Source organism: Mus musculus, chromosome 12 (genome assembly GCF_000001635.26).
Source record: "Mus musculus strain C57BL/6J chromosome 12, GRCm38.p6 C57BL/6J".
In the NCBI taxonomy this organism is placed as follows: Eukaryota; Metazoa; Chordata; class Mammalia; order Rodentia; family Muridae; genus Mus; species Mus musculus.
In genome coordinates, this window is record NC_000078.6 from 112037348 (window position 1) to 112061802 (window position 24455).

Below are 24455 nucleotides of genomic sequence, written 5' to 3' on the forward strand. Positions count from 1 at the left end.
AAAGGGTCTTGTGACTATGAACAGGTGAGGTGAGGGAAAGACACAGGCACTCCAGATCCATCTAGTGTGTGGTGTTGTGGGTTCTTTTCCTGGGTTGTTTGCTGTCTGTGGCCCATGTACTTGTTAGTTAGAGGTGTGGCTGTGTGTGGTTGATGAGCAGTTGATGAGCTGTCTTTGTAACTTTGTAACTCAGTGAACCTGGAGCTCATCCCTTCGGTCAGCTGGCCTGGCCAGTGCGCTCCAGGAAGCGGCTGCATCTACCGAGGCGGTAGGTGTTACCTCCAGCTTGTCCCATGGGTTTTGGGGACCCACGAGGACCCAGGTCCTCATGTCTGTGCAGGCACTTTACCAGCAAAGCCATTTCATCAGCCCAAGCTTTGCTCTGACCTCTTGGAAGAAGAGTGGGCTTAGCCTTCAAAGATCCTGTCTGTCTTTGTTCAAGTCTGACTGCTGACATTTGTGCCTGATGCTGTCTGTGACTTCGAGCCTACCGATCAACACAAGGAGGAGCCAGGTCTCTCCTGGAATTCTTTCCCTTATTTTAGGATAAAAATGTCAAGAGGAAGTTTTATGTTCATTCGTTTTCCCTTTACATCCTGTATCATTTACTGTCTTTCTGCTCTAAGAGGTGAATAATATTTCTAGTGCCTGTTTGATAATCATGTATTTTGTGTTAGCATTATATTGAGCTGAGTGTGGACTCTTTTTTTAAAAAAAATAGGTTTTTAAAAAAGATTTGTGTATATGAGTGCTCTATCTGCATGTCAAAAGAGGGTATCAGATTCCCTTACAGATGGTTGTGAGCCACCCTGTGGTTGCTGGAGATTAAACTCGGGACCTCTTGAAGAGCAGCCGCTTTTCTTAACTGTGGAGCCCTCTCTAAAGTCAAGGTCTTCTGTAGCCTGGGCTGGCCTTACACTTCCATAGCTGAGGATGATCTTGAACAACAACTGCTTCTTGCTTTCACCTTAAAAATGTGTGTGTCTCTGTCTGTGTAGCCCTGGATCTCCTAGCACTGGATCTGCAGACCAGGCTGCCCTGCCCTGGAACCCAGAGATCACCTGCCTCTGCCCCCCCCCCCGAGTGCTGGGAATAAAGATGTGTACCACCACTGCTCAGCCACCTGTTAATTTTAATTATGCATATTTATGTGTCTGTGTGGGTGTATGTGGACATGTGTGTGGGGGCCTGCGGAGACCAGAGGCCTTGGTTCCTCCTGGAGCTGGAGTTCCGGGCAAGTGGTAGGCTGCGTGATGTGCGTGCGGGGAGGTGAACTACAATCTGTTAGATAAGCAGTCAGTATTGGTGCTAACCACTTAGCCGTCCCTCCGCCCCTTCTTCCTTCTTCTAAGTTCTGGGATTACAGCAGCACCGCCAGGTTTATGCTGTGCTGGGGATCACATCCCAGGCTTCGTACAGACCGGGCAAGCACTCTAGCAGTGGAATGCTTTATTTTCTAGTTAGTTTTCTAAAATGAAAAAAGTAAAAAGGATTGCAGGCCCTAGATTTAGACTGAATGCTCCTGAAAGCAGATATTCTGACTTTTAGGGTGTTCTCCTGGAGGGGAGTGGATAGCTATTAGGGTGTTCACGCCTTCCAGGCCAGGCCAGGAAGTCACCAGACATTCTTCTCTGCAGTGCGATCAAGCTTAGCCTCCGGTTAGGTCACTGCTGCTTCTGTACCAAGTGCGTGAGATGGTCAGCTCGCAAGAGGAAAAGCTAATTTGACTCATGGCCCCAGAAGTTTTAGTTCGTGGTTGGCTGGTTCTATTAATTAGGGCCTGGGCTCTACCTACCAAAGACCCACTGCCACCCGACAGTGACCCCGCAGACCTTTGGGGAATGATTAAGAGCCAAACTCTAGTGCCAGAAATGTTGGAATAGATGTGGTGGTAACTCACTGTGAAAGTAAAACCACTTAGCTCTTACTTTCAAACTCCAAACTCTTGTCACTCAGGGTGAACGTGGACTTCCAGAAGCAGACGGTGGATCCCATGCAGGTGTCGTTCAACACCTTGGACAGACCCCGCACCGTTGCAGACCTCCTCCTGACAATCGATGTCACTGAGGTGAGAGTGGCCCACTCTGTCCTAGAGCCTTTCCCACTCTCATGTCTGAAGATTCTGGTTGTGCAGCAGGCTCATCATGTGCCCTGTGAGCCAGCTCCTCGTGTGGTGAATGTGGCTGGGCAGGAATGGCTATGCTCGCCAAGGTAGCGTGTAGATGACAAGAAAGCAAGACTTCATTCTTGAATCAAAATTAAAGTATTTAACATGCTGTGGGGGCAGAGGCAGGCCACTGTGCATTTGAGGCTAGCCTTGTCTTTCTAGAGAATTCTAGACAAGCCAGGACTACATCCTGAGACATTATCTCAAAAGAAACAAAATCTAAACAGAAAAGATAAAACTTAAAAAGTTAGTTAGCATGACATATGCTATAGAATTGTTTACATCAACAAAACTAGTGTTGAAATATTATTTTTTTAAATTTCTTTAAAATACCTTGTATAGACTCAGGGATGAAAATCCGTAGTGGAGCTCCTGTCTCACCTGTATGAGGCCCTGGGTTCGAAACCCCAGCACAGAAAAATATATAAGCAAGTATTTTCTAGTAAATCTACAGCTACACTTCACTGGGAATTTCATGTAGAAATCTGGAATCCAGGCAAGTGGGAACACGCTGACTATGGCTCCCGTGGCTCCCATGGTCTGAGGCAGCCATGGTCTGAGCTGCTCAGAGGGTGTTATACAATGTCGGCTGTTTTCTGCCCGACCTCACAGGCTGTTCTTATTTGTGGGCTGTGCACTTGGCCATGCACCTGGACTCAGCAGCTTTGAGGGCACAGGAGGCCCCGTGGTATTGACTAAATCTAGACCCCTGAAAGCCTTCAGGACCTGGGCCACGGAGTCCCCTCAGGGCAGCCTGTGGTCATACACTGTTCTGACTAGAAGCTCCTTGCGTGCTTCATGAACAGAGGCTGGTAGGGACCCGTGGAAGGACACTGACAGAAATAAGCCTGTTGATGGGTCATGTGGCCCATTGGTCATCTTTATGTGTGCCCACACTCTCTTCTGACAGGTGGTAGAAGTGGGGCACTTCTGGGGGTACAGGATCGACGAAAGGAATGCAGAGCTGCTGAAACAACTGACTGCTGAGATAAACCGCCTAGAGCTGGTCCCTCTGCCTATCCACCCACATCCAGACTTGGTCTGTCTGGCACCTTTTACTGATTACAACAAGGAAAGCTACTTTAGAGCTCAAATTCTTTATGTTTCTGGAAATTCCGCTGAGGTATGTTTTTCTGTTAATAGGAAAGGAAAGAATTTTACAGAAAATGTTAGGACTGGAGAGATGGCTCAGTGGTTAAGAGCACTGACTGCTTTCCCAGAGGACCCAAGTTCAATTCCCAGCAACCACATGGAGACTCATAACCATTTGTAACTGCAGACCTGAGGATCTGACGCCCTCTTCTGGCCTTCATAGGCAGTGCATACACGTGGTGCACGTACATAAAAAGTAGAGAATCTGCCTTTAACAAGGCATGAAATACAAAGTTATTAGCAGTGGCGCACACCTTTAATCCCAGCACTTGGGGCATGGGGGCAGTGACAGGCCTCTGAATTCAAGACCAACCTGATCTATATGGTGTGTTCCAGAGCAGCAAGACTACATACATAGATATACTCTGTCTCAAAAAAACATAAACAAACAAATAAATGAAGCAAAGAGGTAGAGTGCTTATTATAAGAATGGGAGTAGAAGAGACATGGGTGGCATCTGTAATAACCTCTACCCACCGTCATCCCCCAAAAGAAAGAAACAGCCTAGACAGAAAGCCACTGAGGAGAACTCTTGAACATTGCAGTGTAGCTCTTCATAGTTGATGGCTTCTGGCAGGGGTTGGGGAGAACTCTGTCTTTTAAGGGCTGGCTACTGCGAGTGTAAATGTGCTCCAGTGAGTATCTGGGCAATACAAATTGGATGTGGTATTTTTTTCTTCTTTTTCTCTTGTTTTGGGGGAGATCATAATGGTGTGTGTGGGGGTAGACCTGGGAGGACTAGAAAGTGAATGTGATCGGGTGCAGTATGTGAAATTTCCAAATAATGAATAAAAGGATTCTAACTGTGGATTTGAATTAGCACTTCCTGCCCACCCCCAGGAATATAATGAGAATATAAGGAATTTTCTTTTTGCATGTGGACTGAGTCTCATGTACATAGCTGAAGAAGTAGAGAAGGCCACTGCATTCCCGCTGTGCTGCAAAGAGAACCTTGTAGAGACTCTGTCAGAGCACTTGTCTCCTTTATCTTGTAGGTATTCTTTGTAGACTATGGGAATAGGTCTCATGTAGACCTAGATCTCTTGAGGGAGATCCCCTGTCAGTTTTTGGAGCTTCCATTTCAGGTAAGACTGAGAAGAGGCTGGGGACGAGTGTTGGACACAAAAGGAAACATGGCAGCTGAAGTTCATAACAGACAAGGATGGCTCATGCTAGCTAGCCACATGTGGTATCTACTCTTAAAAATTATATCACATTAGTCAGAATGAATGGAGGATCTGACTTTGAGCAAGAGAAAATAGTTTTAATTCAATGATGCTGTCTTAGCCACTGTTGTGTTGCTGAGAAGAGACCAAGGCCACTTACAAAGGAAAACATTTAATTGGGTCTGGCTTACAGCATCAGAGGCTTAGTGCATCATCATGGCAGAAAGTGTGGTGGCAGGCAGGTGTGGTGCTGGAGAAGGAGCTGAGCACTGCATCCTGATCTGTAGGCAGAGGGAGTCTGGTGTGAGCTTTTGAAACCCCACTTCCTCTAACAAGACCACACAAGATTAGAAATCTTCCCCAAACCTTTCAAAAAGAGTTGCACTCCATGATGATCAAGCATGCAAATACTCAGGCCACTGCAGCCTGGGGTTCCATTCTCACTCAGACCACTGCAGCCTCCTCTTATGCTCTTAGCTCAGGCTGTTGGCACTCGGTGTAGACTTGCATACTCCTTCCCAAAGAGCACACTTAAATTCACTTTAAAATAATGCAGTGGATGACAAAGGAAGGCAGTCTGGGACGCTGACACACACTGTCATCCTAGCACTGGGTGGCAGAGGGAAATACAGATCACCTGAGCTGGGCAGCCTGGACTGCATAGTGAGTTCCAAGCCAGCCGCCATAGTGAGACTCTGCAAAACAAATACATACATACATTTAAAAATTAAAAAAAAAAAGAAATGAAGCCATGTTTATTTAGCTTTCTGGAAAGTCACATTTCAGGAGAAGTTATCATTAGGTTTTTCTCCATTTATGAACCTGTTTCAGAGTGCTTTTCCTTCTGCCCCAGGCTTTGGAATTCAAGATTTGCAAAATGCGACCATCAGCAAAGTCTCTCATCTGTGGCGAGCACTGGAGTGGGGGTGCCCATGGGCGCTTTGCTGCCTTGGTCGGCGGCTGTCCTCTCCTGGTGAAGGTGTTCTCCATTGTACACAGTGTTCTGCATGTGGACGTGTACCGCTACTCGGGTGCCCAGGATGCTGTCAACGTCAGAGATGTTCTCATCAGGGAGGGCTATGCTGAGCTCGCAGAGGAGTCCTATGAGTCAAAAGTATGAACCGTGTCTGTTTGTGGAGCACGTGTGTGTGCTGGCGAGGCTGGGCCAGGCTGGGAGGGGCAGCGGGTGCACCACTTTTCTTCCTTTGTGTGATGTGGAGACACAGGGTAGGTGATGTGTGTGGGTGCTCGTTGGTTGGTATTCTGAGCATCTAAACCAGTGGTGACCCCAGCCATAAAATTATTCTCATTGCTACTTCATAACTAATTTTGCCACTGTGTGGTCATAATGTAAGGAGCTGATATGCAGATGGCCTTAGGTGCCCCCTGTGAAGGGTTATTTAGCTCTAAAAGGGTCATGACCCATAGGTTGGAAAGCGATGATCTGAGTGCTGTGTTTATCTCTGGGGATTGCATTGTGGTGGGCGCATGCTATTTTGGCAGCTTCCTAATTAATTGTTTTTGTTTTAGAAATTAAAATTAACTTGAAAATATTATATATTTGAGCTTTATCTTTTTTAATTGATTCTAAAAATTATTTCTATAATGGAAGTACTCAATAAGCAAGTCATATATTAAGCATTTCAAAATTTCTTTTAACTTTGCTTTAAGCTTTTTTATTTGCAAATATTCAGAAATTAAAATACAATTACACCATTTCCCTCCTTGCAATTCCTGCATACTTCCCCCCGCCCCACTCCTCTCACGTTCGTGAATATGAATATGAATGCATAAGTACAACCTTCAGTGTGGCTCATGTGTGTACGTTGTCAGCACTCATCACTTTGTGTTGGAGAAGCAGCTATAGGGCGCTTCCCTCTCTCTGGAGTTATTAATCCCTGTAGTTCTTTGTCTAGAAGCGGGGCCCCGTGAGTTCCTGCTTTCCAAGTTAGTGTGTCCACGGTGTGATCTTCTTTAGGCAGCCATATTGTTGAGGTTTCCTGGTTGTGGCTTCCTCTCCTCTGTAGGAGTTACAACCTTAAAGCAGAGTCCTGGTCCTCTGGTCTCTCTATCCCATCTCCACAGTGCTCCCTGAGCCTAAGAGCGGGGTACCAGCTGGCCTGAGGACGACTCCTCTGCATTTTGACCAGTGTGGCTTTCTAAAATGATCTCTGTCAACTGCAAATACTTCCTAAAGCACCTGCTTTCAATGTGTGTTAGTTCTTTCCTGAAAAAACAAACAAAACAGTTCTTTCTCTAAAATCTTATTGTCTTGGAAAGTGTAGTCATTATTTTTGTTTGAATTTTAAATGAACTTGATAAAATTGTGTCCCTGCATATTCATGGCATTCAAATAGGAATAGAATTGGATCTATGAAATATTTTGATATGAGATTCATGCTTTTGCTTTAATTCTTGCCTTTGACACAATAAATATTTCTTGTTCTGATCAGCAAAGCTATGAAGTCCTCAAGGGTTTCTTTGCTAAGTCAGTGGACACCATGCCGGACGGCTCTGTCTCCTCTCCTCTGAAGGACGATGAGAAGCATCTCCTACGGATTCTGTTGGAGAGCTTTGCCTCCAACCGGCTAGGCGCTCCGAACTGCAAGGTGAGCTCGCTCTGCATGGTTTGCCCTGGGCTCAGCTGCCGGGGTCGATTTTCCTTCTCCCTGCGGTTTCCTCTTGAGTCCTCTTACGCCCTCCTCTCCTCCCTTTCTCTTTCCAGTCTGTTGTTCTGTCCAGTCTGTTGTTCTGTCCATCACTGGGGAATCACTCTGCCTCTGCCTGCTTCCTCTGTGCAAAATTCCTGTTTCCTTTTTTCTTTCATTTGAGTTTTCTGAGTGCTGAGAGGATAGGTATGTGGCACCACACTCTGATATAATTGTAAAACTCAGCTGACTTTGGGACTGCCACCATTTATACTGAGTGGCATATTGTGTATTGGTAACCTGTATTTTGTGTATGCAGGCTGTTCTCCATGGGCCCTTTAACCCTTATGAGCTGAAGTGTCATAGTCTGACCAGAATATCCAAGTTCAGGTATGACTCATTTTCCTATGAGATATTTTCTGTTTCTTTAGCTGTAGACCTTACAAGAGACTTATCTGACTTTATATATAAGCTGCAAGACTGTTTTGCCATGTCTCTAACGTCCCTCCTCCCTGTGGAAAACTGTGCACAGTTTTGTGTTTCTTCTGCTCTGGTTAGAGCTGTTGCTCAGCAGGCAGTGAATTCCCTCTGTGCCTGGACTCTGAGGGACCTGTGTTCTGGGACAGTTATGATCTGGGAAACAGATGCAGTTGTCATTTTCACTAATACCATAGTTGAATGGTGACAGAAAATTAGTGACAGTGGTTTTGACAGAGGTCTGGGATGCATGGAAGTATCTGGGGGTCCTGGCTATACTTTGAAGGCCACACTTGAGGCTTTCCAGAACCTTCTAAGTCCCAAAGGCCACAGGATATTTGCTGTGGTATAGTGTGGGGGATCAAGGGTGAGGATTGACAGATTCCAGTGACACTGCATAGGACTAGACTGGAGAATTTGTATTTGTGAGAGGTTTGAGTAAGCTAAGTACAATTGGTTACTTGGGTGGAAGGAGAAGGGGCTGCGGACTTGGTGATCGATAAGGCAAGTTTCATAAGTCTCATTTCAAGAGTATCCAGAATAGTTTGAAAAGCTTTAACCTCGTGCATTTTGTAAGGCCCACTCTGGGCAGACACTGGCTTCTCTGAACTCTTCTGGGGATGAGGAGTAGGTGTCCTGATATCAGTGCAGATGCAAGGCCTTGTGCAGACCTTCTGAATGGTCTTCAGGAGGCCTGTGTGTACACAGATGTCTGAAGAATATGCTGAATTCTTGGTAAGAGCAAGCCTGTGAGACTTGTTCCCAGTGTAACCGAAGCCAGAGAAGAGGTGTAGACACCAGCAGCTTCATGGGCACCTTGAGAAATGAGACAAAGTTAGAGGCAGTGGTGGCAGACAAGAAGCTTGCAGGTGGCTTTGTAGAGCCACAGCCATCTCTGCTCAGAGGCAGTGGGTGGTGAGGCAGGCTGGATGGGCCACACAGAGACCACTCTGCTGGAAGGCAGGCAGAGGCTACAGGCCTTGACGGAACAAGGGTTAGAAAAGCAGGTTTGAGAGCTGCTGTAGATAGTGCCTAAGGGTATGGACAGGAAGGGCTCGAACTAACTCAAAGAGGAGCCCAGGGCCGGTGTGGATCCTGGGTTTGCCTGTGCCACCATCCTCTGAGGTTCACTCTGGGCTGGCATGCTCCATCACCGGGCCAGTGGGGCGACAGCTTGTGCCCTGCTGCTTATTCCCAGATGTGTGTGGATTGAGAAGGAGAGCATCAATTCTGTCGTCATCAGTGACAGCCCTGCCGACCTGCACCAGAGGATGCTGGTTGCAGCTTCACTCTCAGTTAACGAGACCGGTAATGAGACGGCTTCTGTTACCTGTTGTCTCTCGTTTGCCTTGACTTGACATCAGTGGTAAAGTCATGCGTGCGTATTCACTCCATCAGCTGTTGTCCCTTTTAAGAAAATGTTGTGTGTCTGTGTGTGTTGTGTGTGTCTCTGTGTGTTGTGTGTGTTGTATGTGTGTGCACAGAAGCCCATGGAAGTCAGAATAGGTATCAGATCTAGAACTGGAGTTAGAAATGGTTATCATTCTGAGCGCTTTTGTCGGCGCTGAGAAATGAACCTGGGTCCTGTGCCAGAGCAGCGAGCACTCTCTACAGCTGAGCCGTCTCTCCGACTCTCGTTAAGCTCTTTTCTGAGTGCAGTGCCTAATGCAGATTTAAGAAACAAAGTGTTACTACTTTTTGTTTTGTAGAAGGATGTGGGAATTCAGTGATTATTGTTTCTTCATGCCTGTCTACAAAGTTCTTGGCTCTAGGAAACCCTGGTAAGATCTAATAAGAGGCTGAAGAAAGCAGGAACTCTGGGTTACCTCTTCATGCGTAAATACCTAAGCGTGGTCATGAGTTTGTGTGTAGAATGCACAGGAGCCAAGGGCAGGACCCCGGTGGTCAGACTCAGCAGAAGCTGTGTACTGCAGATGAGCCGGCTGGGTTGGGAGGCGTGGCCTAAACCGTGTGTGCTGGTTCTCTACCGTGTGGCAGGCTCCACCATGCTCCTGAGAGAGACCTCCCTGATGCCGCACATCCCAGGCCTCCCAGCGCTCCTCAGCATGCTGTTCGCACCAGTGATGGAGCTGAGGTAGGTGTGGGCTTCCACTTTGTCTGTGGGGAGAGAGTGGAAAGCACCCATGGAGGAGTCTGGCTGTGGCCCCTTCTTCTCTGGTTCACTCTGTACTTCAGTGCGATTCTGCATTGCGTATTGCTCATGGCCCCGACTTAGGAGACTTCAGCTTCTTAAGTTTTAGTTTTGTGGCGATGCCAAAGTAACACTTGTTCTGTTTCTCTGGTTAGTAATGCTGGCAAGCTCCAGGCTGCCATGGGTAGTATGGTGGCCCTGAGTGTCATGGCCAACACACCACCATGTGCTGTGGTATTCAGAAGGCCCACTATAATCAATGCATTTTCTTTTCTTTTCTTTTCTTTTTTTTTTTTTTTCAAGACAGGATTTCTCTGTGTAGCCCTGGCTGTCCTGGAACTCACTTTGTAGACCAGGCTGGCCTTGAACTCAGAAATCCGCCTGCCTCTGCCTCCCGAGTGCTGGGATTACAGGCGTGCACCACCACCCCTGGCTAATCAATGCACTTTCCACTGCAGGTATTTTCAGCTGGGACGCCGTATGGTTTAAGTCTGGAGTGTGTACTGCAGGCTCAGATGGCACTGCTCTGGGGGACTGTGGGTCTGCAGTGTGTGGAGATTGTGGGTGTGCAGTGTGTGGAGATTGTGGGTCTGCAGTGTGTGCAGATTGTGGGTCTGGAGTGTGTAGAGATTGTGGGTCTGGAGTGTGTGGAGATTGGGGTCTGGAGTGTGTGGAGATTGGGGTCTGGAGTGTGTGGAGATTGTGTGTCTGGAGTGTGTGGAGATTGTGGGTCTGGAGTGTGTGGAGATTGTGGGTCTGGAGTGTGTGGAGATTGTGGTTCTCTGGAGTGTGTGGAGATTGTGGGTCTGGAGTGTGTGGAGATTGTGGGTGTGCAGTATGTGGAGATTGGGGTCTGGAGTGTGTGGAGATTGTGGGTCTGCAGTGTGTGGAGATTGTGGGTGTGCAGTGTGTGGAGATTGTGGGTCTGGAGTGTGTACTGAGGCTCAGATGGCACTGTTCTGGGAGATGTGGCACCATCGGGACATGAGGCCTAGATGGTGGGGATGAGATCACTGGAGCCGGGCCTGTGAAGACAATTCCCACTTGTGGTCTGGCCTGCTTCCTCTGCATCCTGCCTGCTGCAGTGTGAACATCCAGCCACCACTCTCACCTGAGCTCCCCTGAAACTGAGCCTGGATAACCTCCCTCGCTCAGGTCACTTCTGTCAGGCATTTTGTCACAGTGACAATAAGAGTTACTAACACACAGGCTGGTTGGGTGTAGACCTGCTTCAGGAGAGGTGCCGTTCTTGGGTGCTGACTTGCAGCTCAAACCCTTGTAAAGGAGCAGGCAGCATTGCAGGCTGTCTTAGGGCTTGGCTGCTGTGGAGACACCATAACTAAGGCCATGATAACCATTATCACCATGGTGGGAAACATGACAGCGTCCAGGAAGACATAATGCTGGAGAAGGAGCTAAGAGTTCTAAATCTTTTTTTTTTAAAGATTTATTTATTCATTATATGTAAGTACACTGTAGCTGTCTTCAGACACACCAGGGAGTCAGATCTCGTTATGGATGGTTGTGAGCCACCATGTGGTTGCTGGGATTTGAACTCTGGACCTTTGGAAGAGCAGTCGGGTGCTCTTACCCACTGAGCCATCTCACCAGCCCCGAGTTCTAAATCTTGATCCATAGACAGCAGAAGGGGACTGTGTACCACACTGGGCATAGCTTGGGCATAGGAGACCTCAAAGCCCACCTCAAAGTGACACACTTCCTCCAGCAAGGCCACACACACCTCCTGATAATGCCACCTCCTATGGGCCAAGCATTCAAACCCCTGAGTCTGTGGGGATCAAACCTATTCAAAACATATTAATTAAAACTAGACACGTGATGTGAAGTTAGAAACATGGAAGAGTAAATAAAAGTGGCATCCTGTTGTCTACAAGCTATGAATGACAGTTGAAGTCTTTTGCTGGTCAGTTGCCAGTGAGGAACCCTATCAGCCTCTCGTCCCACAGGAACTAGGAAGCAAAGATGTGAACTACTCAATAGACCATCGCTCTCTATCCAACCTGGGTTTTCCCTCAGAGACTTGAGCACAGTCACTGTTAGGCTTTGTGGTAGCATCATGGGCTCCCTAGCACTCAGTGGAGTGAGGCACCACACCACCTTTGGTCACTGTCTTAGTTGCTGAGATGAAACTTGGGGAACTTCCCCATCACTATCCATCACTGGAGGAACCCACACAGGGCAGGGTCCTGAAGGCAGGAGCTGGTGCAGAGGCCGTGCATGGGTGCTGCTTACTGGCTTGCTTCTGTGGTTTGCTCAGCTGGCTTTTTTCTAGAGCCCAGGAGCCCCAGCCCAGGGATGGCACCACCCACCATGAGCTGGACCCATCCCCATCAATCACTACTTAAGAAAATGCCCTACAGCTGGGTCTCATGGAGGCATTTTCTCAGTTGCGACTCCTTCCTCTCTGGTGACTTCAGCTGTGACAAGTTGACATAAAATCAGCCAGGGCAGTCATTATGATGATACACCTGGGAAAACAGCTGGGAAGATGACAGGTGTCCCAGCTCAGTGTCAGAGTCTTGAGTCCACTGCATGCAACTCTGCCTGGGGCCTGTGGTAAGGCAGAAAATTAGGATGGAGACACGGCAAAGCAAAGCCACACAAGGCAGTAAGTAGGCAGAGGCAGGGGAGGGGCCAGGGTCCTGGTACTCTTCAAGAACATGTTTTCAGAAAGCCAGAGAGCCCACCACCTCCCCATAGGACAACAGGCAGCAAACTAAAACTTCATGGGGGTCTCCAGGAGAGACTGGGATTCAAAGCACAGTGAACTGCTTGCATTAGTTTTACGTTATTAACACATAGAGCAGAAGAACACAGGCGTGATGACACGCATCTGTACAGCATAAGAGTTGAGAAGCTGATGCAGGAGGATTGTGAGTTCAGAGCTAGCTTTAAACTGAATAGCAGGTTCAAGGCTGGTCTGGGTTATTGGGCAAGACCCTATCTCAAACAAACAAACTGAAATGTATGAACAACCTGGGGTGAGGGGAGGTCGGGTGCTATACATAAAACTGATAAATAGGAACTGGAGAGATGGCTCAGCCATTAAGAGCATTGGCTGCTTTTCCAGAGTTCCAGAGTTCAATTCCCAGCAACCACATGGTGGCTCACAACCATCTCTAATGGACTCTGATGCCCTCTTCTGGTATGCAGGTGTATACAAAGATATAACACTCATATACATAAAATAAATAAATTAAAAAAAAACTTGATAGTCATTCCTGGTTTCTTACTACCTCTGTTCTAAAAAGATTTTATATAAATTCAAATCATAATAAGTTACATTAATAAAGTAGAAGCATGTAGAATTTAAAGAAACATTTTTAATTTTTATCACATTTAAGAAAATATTTTTACTTATATTAATTGATTTTTTATTATGTACATGCGTGTTTTTGTCAGCACTCATGTATGTATACCATGTGCATACCTGGAGTCAGACAAGGTCAGAAGAAGATGTAAGATCCCCTGGAACTGGAATTAAAATTATAGCCATGTGAGTGTTAAGGACAGAACTCAGGTCATTTGTAAGAGCAGTGAATGCTCTTCCCTGCTGAGCCATCTCTCCAGCCCATTTTACTGCATTTATATGTATTTTACATGTGTGTGTGTCACAGTGCACACATGGAGGTCAGTGGACAACGTGTAGAAATTTGTTCTCTCCTTCCATCATGTGGGTTCCTGGCTTGGCAGCACGGGCCTTTATGCATCGCCATCTTGCTGGGCCTGAGAAACACCTTTGTGACTGGTTTATAAAGCAGATTACTCAAAATCTAGTTTATAAGTCTGAATTCGAGTTTCTAGCCCTCGTTTACTTATACACAGGATCCCTTCACTTTTATTAAGCAGATGGAGGGGACTTGTCATTTCCTCATCTGTTCCAGACAGAATGAATAGCACAGCAGTAAGGACTAGAGCGATGCTCAGTGGTTAAGAGCACTAGCTACTTTTCTGGAGGTTCCTAGCAGCAACATGGCCCCTCACAAACATCTGTAACTCCTTCTGTTACAGATGAGGGCCCCAGACATGCATGTGGTGAACATACAGACATAGGCAGAACACCCATGCACATGAAATAAAAATTTATACAAGAAACCCAACATTGTTAATATCCATTGATGTTTTTAAAACACAATCCCAACCATTTGATTTTAACAAATGGAGACTGAGGAGCAGATGCAGGGGTGAAGCCTGCTAGCATGGAGAGGCGGAGAACGCATCAAGCTGACCTTCCTCCTCAGTCGATGCCCCAGAGGGGAAGAGCCTGTCCTCCTCCACAGTCTTAGAAACCCTTCTAACTGCAAGTCCCTCCTTTCCACTTCCTGTGTGCCTCTCTATCCATCCTCCTGACGTCCTCCCACCCTCTGTGGTCTTTCCTGTGTTTACTTCTTGTCAGCTGGTTGCTTGCTCTGCCTCTTGACCTATGGTTGACTTTATTTAATCCTGTTTACAACAAACAGAAAGCTCTTGGATTAAAGGTGTGTGCTAGGGCTGAGCCACACCACAACTAGAAACAGGTTTTTCCAGTAGACAGCCTCACAGTGTGATCAACTATCCAACAATGCATACTTAGATTATTTTCCTTGTAGTGAGATTTAACCTGTATTTCTGTGTAAAAGCCGAGGAGTCACATCATTTAGTTACGGTACTGGTGCTAGGAAAACACCAGGTAACTCACCACTCACGTATCCAACTTTGAAATGGTGGCTTAGCTTAACTCCTCTCAATGCCTTTCAGAGTTGACCGTGAGGGAAAATGTTACACTGGGGTCCTTTGTGGTTTGGGATGGAATTCAGCTACAGAGGCCCCTATCCTGCCAGAGCATGACATCGAGCTGGCCTTTGATGTGCGCTTAAACGTGGAGGACATCGTTGAGGTAAGCGGCATGCTCATCATGCATTCTTCCCTCACTTGCTGTTGCACCCATGTGACTTAGCGTCAACCACAGGCTGTATTGAGGGTGTGCTTGCCTGCTTCCCGGGGTGGCCTCTGCCAGCGCAGAAGGACCACTCCTTAGCCGGTTTGTTCCACAGTGCTGCTTCTCAGTGGGCTCCACTCTCCTCTCCTCCACTGTCTCCCAGTACATGGACCTCACTATGAGCTCTGCCTCACTAGTAACACAGGGAGGTAAAGAGAGAACCTGCCCCACTCGGCTCGGCCTGGCCCGGCCCGGCCCAGAGAGCAGCCACCAGTGACTCCGCCCCTGTACCAGCCCCTCCAAGTGCTCCTGTGCAGCCAGGGCCAGCTTTTAGAGTGTGCCAATCAAGTGAGCAGGTGCTAATTAAACATGTTTACTATTCTGGTTTTTTGTTTTGTATTTCCTTATTCTAGCAATTTGTGTCCTTTGCATTTACTGAGGGGAAAAAGGAACCTGATGTTTCTCTAAAAATACCTTGAGAAATGCTGTTCTAGGAACCTTTTCTCAGAAGACCCATGATACAGTTGACCAGCTGTGTGAGGGCTGGGAGGGAGGAGCAGTTGAGTCACAGTGTCCTAACTTGTGGGACACGGGCTGGCAGTGTCCTCAGCTTTTATTATTATCAACGTCCACTCTGCCATCACATGGACAGAGTCAAAATGACCGGAGGGGTGGCTTCATTGTTGACAGGCTGCTCTTAAAAGTATTCCTTTGATCACAGACTTAATTGCAAAATGGAGAACAAACATTCTAGAAACAAATAGGTCCTACACGTAAACTTGGGTTTGGCACAAGGCTTATGGGTGTATCCCAGAGGTTCTGTCTGTGAAGGGTAAATTGGCTCTGCAAAGGATCCTGGTAAGACCATGAAGAAAAGCTGCATACTAGGCAAAGGTGCCTATTTTATGCCTAATCGTATCCATAGCACATTAGCCAGCCTCATAGTCACTAATAAAACAAGCAGCCAAGTAAAAATAGGACGGAAATGAACAAATGAGATGCTGCAGAGCTGGCTTGGGAGGAGATGCAGGTGAGGGCCTTGCACATCCCAGTCCACAGCGCTGACAGTGACTGCGGGAGGCAGAGGAGGTGGGCAGGAAGCCTGAGCTCTTCACATGGTCTGCAGAGGGGCCACCCTATGAGGACTGGTCTCTTACCAGATTAAACCTGGGTCTACTGGTGCTGGAAAGGTAGCTGAGAGCTCTACATCTGCAGGCAGCAGGAAGAAAGTGAGCCACTGGGCCTGGCTTGAGATTCTGAAACCACAGTGCCTACCCCTGTGACATATTTCCCCCACAAGGCCATACCTCCTAATAGTACCACTCTCTATGAGCCTACGGGAGCCATTTTCATTCAAACCACTACACTCAACCTGCTTTTTTATAGAGCTCAGGCCCCCAGTCCAGGGATGGAATCACTCACAGTGGGCTGGGCCCGCCCCAATCAATTACTAATTAAGAAAATGCCTTAGAGGTTTTGGATCTTATGGAGACATTTTTCTCATTTGAGGTTCTCTCCTTTCAGGTGACTAGTTTGTATGTCAAGTTGACATAAGACTAGCCAGAACTGACCTCTTGTCAACTTGACACACAAATCCATCACTAGTAAGCCACAACTTTCTTTCCTTATTCATCCCAAAGAACTCACGTTAGAAATGTAAATAACTTTAAAACTTCCATGGTCTTTACAAATTCAAAACACATTAAAGTGTCAGTTTCTTTAAACTATCTAATCTTTCTAAAAATTCAAAATCTCTTTTTAAAAAGGTCAAAGTCTTTTGGCTGTGGGCTTCTGTAAAAATGAAATTCAATACCTTCTTCAAGAAGGAAGAAGCAGGGCACAGTCATGATCCGAGCCAAGCAAAACCCAACCCCAGCAGTGTAAGAATTCAGTGTCCAGTTATCTGGGGTTCACTCGAAATCTTCTGGACTTCTCCAAGGAGCTTGGCTGGCTTCACCAGCTCTGCCCTCTACAGCACACGCAGCTTGTCTTCTGGGCTCCAGTGGCTCCACTCCACTGCTGCTCTTGGGATCACCCATTCTACTGACATCTGCAAAATGCTGGGGTCTTCTCCTACAACTGGGTTGTGTCTTCCCCAGTGGCCTCTCCTGACCTCAGCAGCACCAAGCCTCAGCTGTTCTCCATGATCTCTCCATGTTCTCAAAACCAGCTCCATATTGGGACGTTTACACTACTGAGTTCAGCTGTAGCACAAGGTACAACTTTGGTCATAACTGGAACGCAGCTTCTGTATGCTGACTTTCAGAAAACACTTCCCAAAAGATTCCACCTCGGTGATGCTGGGCTCTTCTCAGTCACTACTAATTTCTTAGCTCCAGCTTCCCTGCACCAGCTGCCCAGCATCAGCTGTCCCAGTAATGTGTTTCCCTTCACTGTTGCCTCTTATGATTGTGGCTGACTTTCAGCCCCCCTGACCAGAATGAATTAATAATCTCAATTCAGAATAGCAAATGGCTCTGATAGTCGTTGAATTCCATTTTGTTTTGTTTTGGTTTTTCGGTTTTCTCAAGATAGGGTTTCTCTGTGTAGCCAGCTGAATTCCATTTTGAAACTTCACAAGCCAAGGCTCTATCCTTTGCACACAAGCCAGGCCTTCATCCTATGTACTGTTCTCAACATTCTTTTTTTTTTTTTTTTTTCCATTTTTTATTAGGTATTTCGCTCATTTACATTTGAAATGCTATACCAAAAGTCCCCCATAGCCACCCACCCCCTCTCCCCTACCCACCCACTCCCCTTTTATGGCCCTGGCGTTCCCCTGTACTGGGGCATATAAAGTTTGCGTGTCCAATGGGCCTCTCTTTCCAGTGATGGCCGACTAGGCCATCTTTTGATGCATATGCAGCTAGAGTCAAGAGCTCCGGGGTACTGGTTAGTTCATAATGTTGTTCCACCTATAGGGTTGCAGATCCCTTTAGCTTCTTTGGTACTTTCTCTAGCTCCTTCATTGGGGGCCATGTGATCCATCCAATAGCCGACTGTGAGCATCCACTTCTATGTTTGCTAGGCCCAGGCATACTCTGACAAGAGACAGCTATATCAGGGTCCTTTCAGCATAATCTTGCTAGTGTATGCAATGGTGTCAGCATTTGGAAGCTGATTATGGGATGGATCCCCGGATATGGTAGTGTCTACATGGTCCATCCTTTTATCTCAACTCCAAACTTTGTCTCTGTAACTCCTTCCAAGGGTGTTTTGCTCCCACTTCTAAGGAGGGGCATAGTGTTCACACTTCAGTCTTCATTTTTCTTGAGTTTCATGTGTTTAGGAAATTGTATCTTATATCTTGGGTATCTTAGGTTTTGGGCTAATATCCACTTATCAGTGAGTACATATTGTGTGAGTTCCTTTGTGAATGTGTTACCTCACTCAGGATGATGCCCTCCAGGTCCATCCATTTGGCCAGGAATTTCATAAATTCATTCTTTTTAATAGCTGAGTAGTACTCCATTGTGTAGATGTACCACATCTTCTGTATCCATTCCTCTGTTGAGGGGCATCTGGGTTCCTTCCAGCTTCTGGCTATTATAAATAAGGCTGCTATGAACATAGTGGAGCATGTGTCCTTCTTACCAGTTGGGGCATCTTCTGGATATATGCCCAGGAGAGGTATTGCTGGATCCTCCGGTAGTACTATATCCAGTTTTCTGAGGAACCGCCAGACTGATCTCCAGAGTGGTTGTACAAGCCTGCAATCCCACCAACAATGGAGGAGTGTTCCTCTTTCTCCACATCCACGCCAGCATCTGCTGTCACCTGAATTTTTGATCTTAGCCATTCTGACTGGTGTGAGGTGGAATCTCAGGGTTGTTTTGATTTGCATTTCCCTGATGATTAAGGATGTTGAGCATTTTTTCAGGTGCTTCTCTGCCATTCGGTATTCCTCAGGTGAGAATTCTTTGTTCAGTTCTGAGCCCCATTTTTTAATGGGGTTATTTGATTTTCTGAAGTCCACCTTCTTGAGTTCTTTATATATGTTGGATATTAGTCCCCTATCTGATTTAGGATAGGTAAAGATCCTTTCCCAATCTGTTGGTGGTCTTTTTGTCCTATTGACGGTGTCTTTTGCCTTGCAGAAACTTTGGAGTTTCATTAGGTCCCATTTGTCAATTCTCGATCTTACAGAGCAAGCCATTGCTGTTCTGTTCAGGAATCTTTCCCCTGTACCCATATCTTCAAGGCTTTTCCCCACTTTCTCCTCTATAAGTTTCAGTGTCTCTGGTTTTATGTGAAGTTCCTTGATCCACTTAGATTTGACCTTAGTACAAGGAGATAAGTATGGATCGATTCGCATTCTTCTACATGATAACAACCAGTTGTGCCAGCACCAATTGTTGAAAATGCTGTCTTTCTTCCACTGGATGGTTTTAGCTCCCTTGTCGAAGATCAAGTGACCATAGGTGTGTGGGTTCATTTCTGGGTCTTCAATTCTATTCCATTGGTCTACTTGTCTGTCTCTATACCAGTACCATGCAGTTTTTATCACAATTGCCCTGTAGTAAAGCTTTAGGTCAGGCATGGTGATTCCACCAGAGGTTCTTTTATCCTTGAGAAGAGTTTTTGCTATCCTAGGTTTTTTGTTATTCCAGATGAATTTGCAAATTGCTCCTTCTAATTCGTTGAAGAATTGAGTTGGAATTTTGATGGGGATTGCATTGAATCTGTAGATTGCTTTTGGCAAGATAGCCATTTTTACAATGTTGATCCTGCCAATCCATGAGCATGGGAGATCTTTCCATCTTCTGAGATCTTCTTTAATTTCTTTCTTCAGAGACTTGAAGTTTTTATCATACAGATCTTTTACTTCCTTAGTTAGAGTCACGCCGAGATATTTTATATTATTTGTGACTATTGAGAACGGTGTTGTTTCCCTAATTTCTTTCTCAGCCTGTTTATTCTTTGTGTAGAGAAAGGCCATTGACTTGTTTGAGTTAATTTTATATCCAGCTACTTCACCAAAGCTGTTTATCAGGTTTAGGAGTTCTCTGGTGGAATTTTTAGGGTCACTTATATATACTATCATATCATCTGCAAAAAGTGATATTTTGACTTCCTCTTTTCCAATTTGTATCCCCTTGATCTCCTTTTGTTGTCGAATTGCTCTGGCTAATACTTCAAGTACTATGTTGAAAAGGTAGGGAGAAAGTGGGCAGCCTTGTCTAGTCCCTGATTTTAGTGGGATTGCTTCCAGCTTCTCTCCATTTACTTTGATGTTGGCTACTGGTTTGCTGTAGATTGCTTTTATTATGTTTAGGTATGGGCCTTGAATTCCTGATCTTTCCAAAACTTTTATCATGATTGGGTGTTGGATCTTGTCAAATGCTTTTTCTGCATCTAACGAGATGATCATGTGGTTTTTGTCTTTGAGTTTGTTTATATAATGGATTACATTGATGGATTTTCGTATATTAAACCATCCCTGCATCCCTGGAATAAAACCTACTTGGTCAGGATGGATGATTTCTTTAATGTGTTCTTGGATTCGGTTAGCGAGAATTTTATTAAGGATTTTTGCATCGATATTCATAAGAGAAATTGGTCTGAAGTTCTCTATCTTTGTTGGATCTTTCTGTGGTTTAGGTATCAGAGTAATAGTGGCTTCATAAAATGAGTTGGGTAGAGTACCTTCTACTTCTATCTTGTGAAATAGTTTGTGCAGAACTGGAATTAGATCTTCTTTGAAGGTCTGATAGAACTCTGCACTAAACCCATCTGGTCCTGGGCTTTTTTTGGTTGGGAGACTATTAATAACTGCTTCTATTTCTTTAGGGGATATGGGACTGTTTAGAAGGTCAACTTGATCCTGATTCAACTTTGGTACCTGGTATCTGTCCAGAAATTTGTCCATTTCGTCCAGGTTTTCCAGTTTTGTTGAGTATAAGCTTTTGTAGAAGGATCTGATGGTGTTTTGGATTTCTTCAGGATCTGTTGTTATGTCTCCCTTTTCATTTCTGATTTTGTTGATTAGGATTTTGTCCCTTTGCCCTCTAGTGAGTCTAGCTAAGGGTTTATCTATCTTGTTGATTTTCTCAAAGAACCAACTCCTCGTTTGGTTAATTCTTTGAATAGTTCTTCTTGTTTCCACTTGGTTAATTTCACCCCTGAGTTTGATTATTTCCTGCCGTCTACTCCTCTTGGGTGAATTTGCTTCCTTTTTTTCTAGAGCTTTTAGATGTGTTGTCAAGCTGCTAGTATGTGCTCTCTCCCGTTTCTTCTTGGAGGTACTCAGAGCTATGAGTTTCCCTCTTAGAAATGCTTTCATTGTGTCCCAAAGGTTTGGGTACGTTGTGGCTTCATTTTCATTAAACTCTAAAAAGTCTTTAATTTCTTTCTTTATTCCTTCCTTGACCAAGGTATCATTGAGAAGAGTGTTGTTCAGTTTCCACGTGAATGTTGGCTTTCCATTCTTAATGTTGTTATTGAAGATCAGTCTTAGGCCATGGTGGTCTGATAGGATACATGGGACAATTTCAATATTTTTGTATCTGTTGAGGCTTATTTTGTGACCAATTATATGGTCAATTTTGGAGCAGGTCCCGTGAGGTGCTGAGAAGAAGGTATATCCTTTTGTTTTAGGATTAAATATTCTGTAGATATCTGTCAGGTCCATTTGTTTCATAACTTCTGTTAGTTTCACTGTGTCCCTGTTTAGTTTCTGTTTCCACGATCTGTCCATTGATGAAAGTGGTGTGTTGAGGTCTCCCACTATTATTGTGTGAGGTGCAATGTGTGCTTTGAGCTTTACTAAAGTGTCTTTAATGAATGTGGCTGCCCTTGCATTTGGAGCGTAGATATTCAGAATTGAGAGTTCCTCTTGGAGGATTTTACCTTTGATGAGTATGAAGTGTCCCTCCTTGTCTTTTTTGATAACTTTGGGTTGGAAGTCGATTTTATCCGATATTAGAATGGCTACTCCAGCCTGTTTCTTCAGACCATTTGCTTGGAAAATTGTTTTCCAGCCTTTCACTCTGAGGTAGTGTCTGTCTTTTTCCCTGAGATGGGTTTCCTGTAAGCAGCAGAATGTTGGGTCCTGTTTGTGTAGCCAGTCTGTTAGTCTATGTCTTTTTATTGGGGAATTGAGTCCATTGATATTAAGAGATATTAAGGAAAGGTAATTGTTGCTTCCTGTTATTTTTGTTGTTAAAGTTGGCATTCTGTTCTTGTGGTTGTCTTCTTTTAGGTTTGTTGATGGATTATCTTCTTGTTTTTTCTAGGGCGTGGTTCCCGTCCTTGTATTGTTTTTTTTCTGTTATTATCCTTTGAAGGGCTGGATTCGTGGAGAGATAATGGGTGAATTTAGTTTTGTCGTGGAATACTTTGGTTTCTCCATCTATGGTAATTGAGAGTTTGGCTGGGTATAGTAGCCTGGGCTGGCATTTATGTTCTCTTAGTGTCTGTATAACATCTGACCAGGCTCTTCTGGCTTTCATAGTCTCTGGTGAAAAATCTGGTGTAATTCTGATAGGCTTGCCTTTATATGTTACTTGACCTTTTTCCCTTACTGCTTTTAGTATTCTATCTTTATTTAGTGCATTTGGTGTTCTGATTATTATGTGTCGGGAGGAATTTCTTTTCTGGTCCAGTCTATTTGGAGTTCTGTAGGCTTCTTGTATGTTCATGGGCATCTCTTTCTTTAGATTTGGGAAGTTTTCTTCAATAATTTTGTTGAAGATGTTTGCTGGTCCTTTGAGTTGAAAATCTTCATTCTCATCCACTCCTATTATCCGTAGGTTTGGTCTTCTCATTGTGTCCTGGATTTCCTGGATGTTTTGAGTTAGGATCTTTTTGCATTTTCCATTTTCTTTGATTGTTGTGCCGATGTTCTCTATGGAGTCTTCTGCACCTGAGATTCTCTCTTCCATCTCTTGTATTCTGTTGCTGATGCTGGCATCTATGGTTCCAGATTTCTTTCCTAGGGTTTCTATCTCCAGCGTCGCCTCACTTTGGGTTTTCTTTATTGTGTCTACTTCCCTTTTTAGGTCTAGTATGGTTTTGTTCATTTCCATCACCTGTTTGGATGTGTTTTCCTGTTTTTCTATAAGGACTTCTACCTGTTTGGTTGTGTTTTCCTGTTTTTCTTTAAGGACTTGTAACTCTTTAGCAGTGTTTTCCTGTTTTTCTTTAAGGACTTGTAACTCTTTAGCAGTGTTCTCCTGTATTTCTTTAAGTGAGTTGTTGAATTCCTTCTTTATGTCCTCTACCATCATCATGAGATATGCTTTTAAATCCAGGTCTACCTTTTCAGGTGTGTTAGGGTGTCCTGGATTGGGCGAAGTGGGCGTTCTGGGTTCTGATGATGGTGAGTGGTCCTGGCTTCTGTTAGTAGGATTCTTACGTTTACCTTTCGCCATCTGGCAATCTCTGGAGTTAGTTGTTATAGTTGTCTTTGTTAAAAGATTGTTCCTCTGTTGATTTTGTTACCCTCTATCAGTAGGCGTGGGAGACAAGCTCTCTTCTCTGAGTTTCAGTGGTCAGAGCAGTCTCTGTAGGCAAGCTCTCCTCTCTCAGGGAAGGTGTACAGTTATCTGGTGTTTGGACCTCCTCCTGGCTGAAGGTGAAGGCCCAAAACAGGATCTTTCCCAGAAGCTGTGTTGCTTTGGCCAGGAAGGTGGCCAGTTGTCTGGAGTCGATGATGTCGCAGCCTCAGAAGCTCTGTGGCTCTTGCCGGGAAGGTGGCTGGTTGTCTGGAGCTGAGGATGGTGCCGCCCCAGAATCTCTGCGACTCTCTCGCCCGTCCCAGAAACGGCTGGCACTCTGTATTCCACACGGTCACCCGTGCAGCCTGCCCTCCGCGGAGTCCCGGAGCCAAGAAGGCTCCCGCCGGCGCCTGTGCCACAAACCTCTCAGGCCAGGCAGACCCCCGTGCTCTCACCAGGAAGATGGCCGGCTGTCTGGAGCTGAAGATGGCGCCGCCCAGAAGCTCTGCGACTCTCTCGCCCGTCCCAGAAACGGCTGGCACTCTGTATTCCACACGGTCACCCGTGCAGCCTGCCCTCCGCGGAGTCCCGGAGCCAAGAAGGCTCCTGCCGGCGCCTGTGCCACAGACCTCTCAGGCCAGGCAGACCCCCGTGCTCTCACCAGGAAGGTGGCCGGCTGTCTCTGTTCTCAACATTCTTATCTTCCAAGTTCCCACAGAACATCCCACTGAGCTCTCAACACTCAGTGGCCAGGAGAGGCCATTAGTGAAGGTGCAGCCTCAGTGACAGTTGAAGGCCTAGGACAGAAGGAGTCAGGCAAAGAAGTTGCCACAGAAGAAGACCCTAGTGTTGTGCACATCTCAGTACCATGGATGACCACCACAAACAACAGCAGCAGTGGAGTGGAGCCAGCTGGAGCCTAAAAGACAAACTGTGGCTTCAGAGGGCAAAGCTGGAGAAATGACTCAAGCTCCTTGGGGTGGGGGTGGGGGGGTAGCCCAGATGATCATAAATGAATCCCAGATAACTTTGGCCCAAAGTTCCACAGTCCTCCCCAAAACACAGTCAGGTCTGTCAGATCAGTACCCCACTCCTGGTACCGACTTTGTCTTAGGATTACTATTGCTGTGACGAAACATCATGACCCAAAGCAAGTTGGGGAAAGGGTGTATTTGGCTTATACTTCCACATCGCTGTTCATCATCAAAGGAAGTCAGAACAGGAACTCAAGCAGGAACCTGGAGGCAGGAGCTGATGCAGAGGCCATGGAGGGTGCTGCTTACTGGTTTGCTTCTCGTGGCCTGCTCAGCCTGCTC

At 45.8% G+C, this 24455-nt stretch overlaps 1 protein-coding gene across 9 annotated transcripts in view; it reads left to right on the forward strand.

Moving 5' to 3' along the window:
* Tdrd9 (tudor domain containing 9) overlaps positions 1–24455 on the forward strand; it is a 97367-nt gene that overhangs the window by 65860 nt on the left and 7052 nt on the right. For 6 of the 9 annotated variants that reach the window (XM_006516316.3, XM_006516320.3, NM_029056.1 and 3 more), the window contains 9 exons: positions 1957–2068; positions 3078–3290; positions 4315–4404; positions 5339–5599; positions 6939–7094; positions 7453–7523; positions 8809–8918; positions 9609–9705; positions 14521–14659. In XM_006516316.3, the coding sequence (XP_006516379.1) occupies positions 1957–2068; positions 3078–3290; positions 4315–4404; positions 5339–5599; positions 6939–7094; positions 7453–7523; positions 8809–8918; positions 9609–9705; positions 14521–14659 (1249 nt within the window). Of the gene's footprint in view, positions 1–1956; positions 2069–3077; positions 3291–4314; positions 4405–5338; positions 5600–6938; positions 7095–7452; positions 7524–8808; positions 8989–9608; positions 9706–14520; positions 14660–14816; positions 15042–24455 lie in introns of those variants that run through there. The other 3 variants (XM_006516317.4, XR_003950089.1, XR_381553.4) reach the window with 3 other exon arrangements.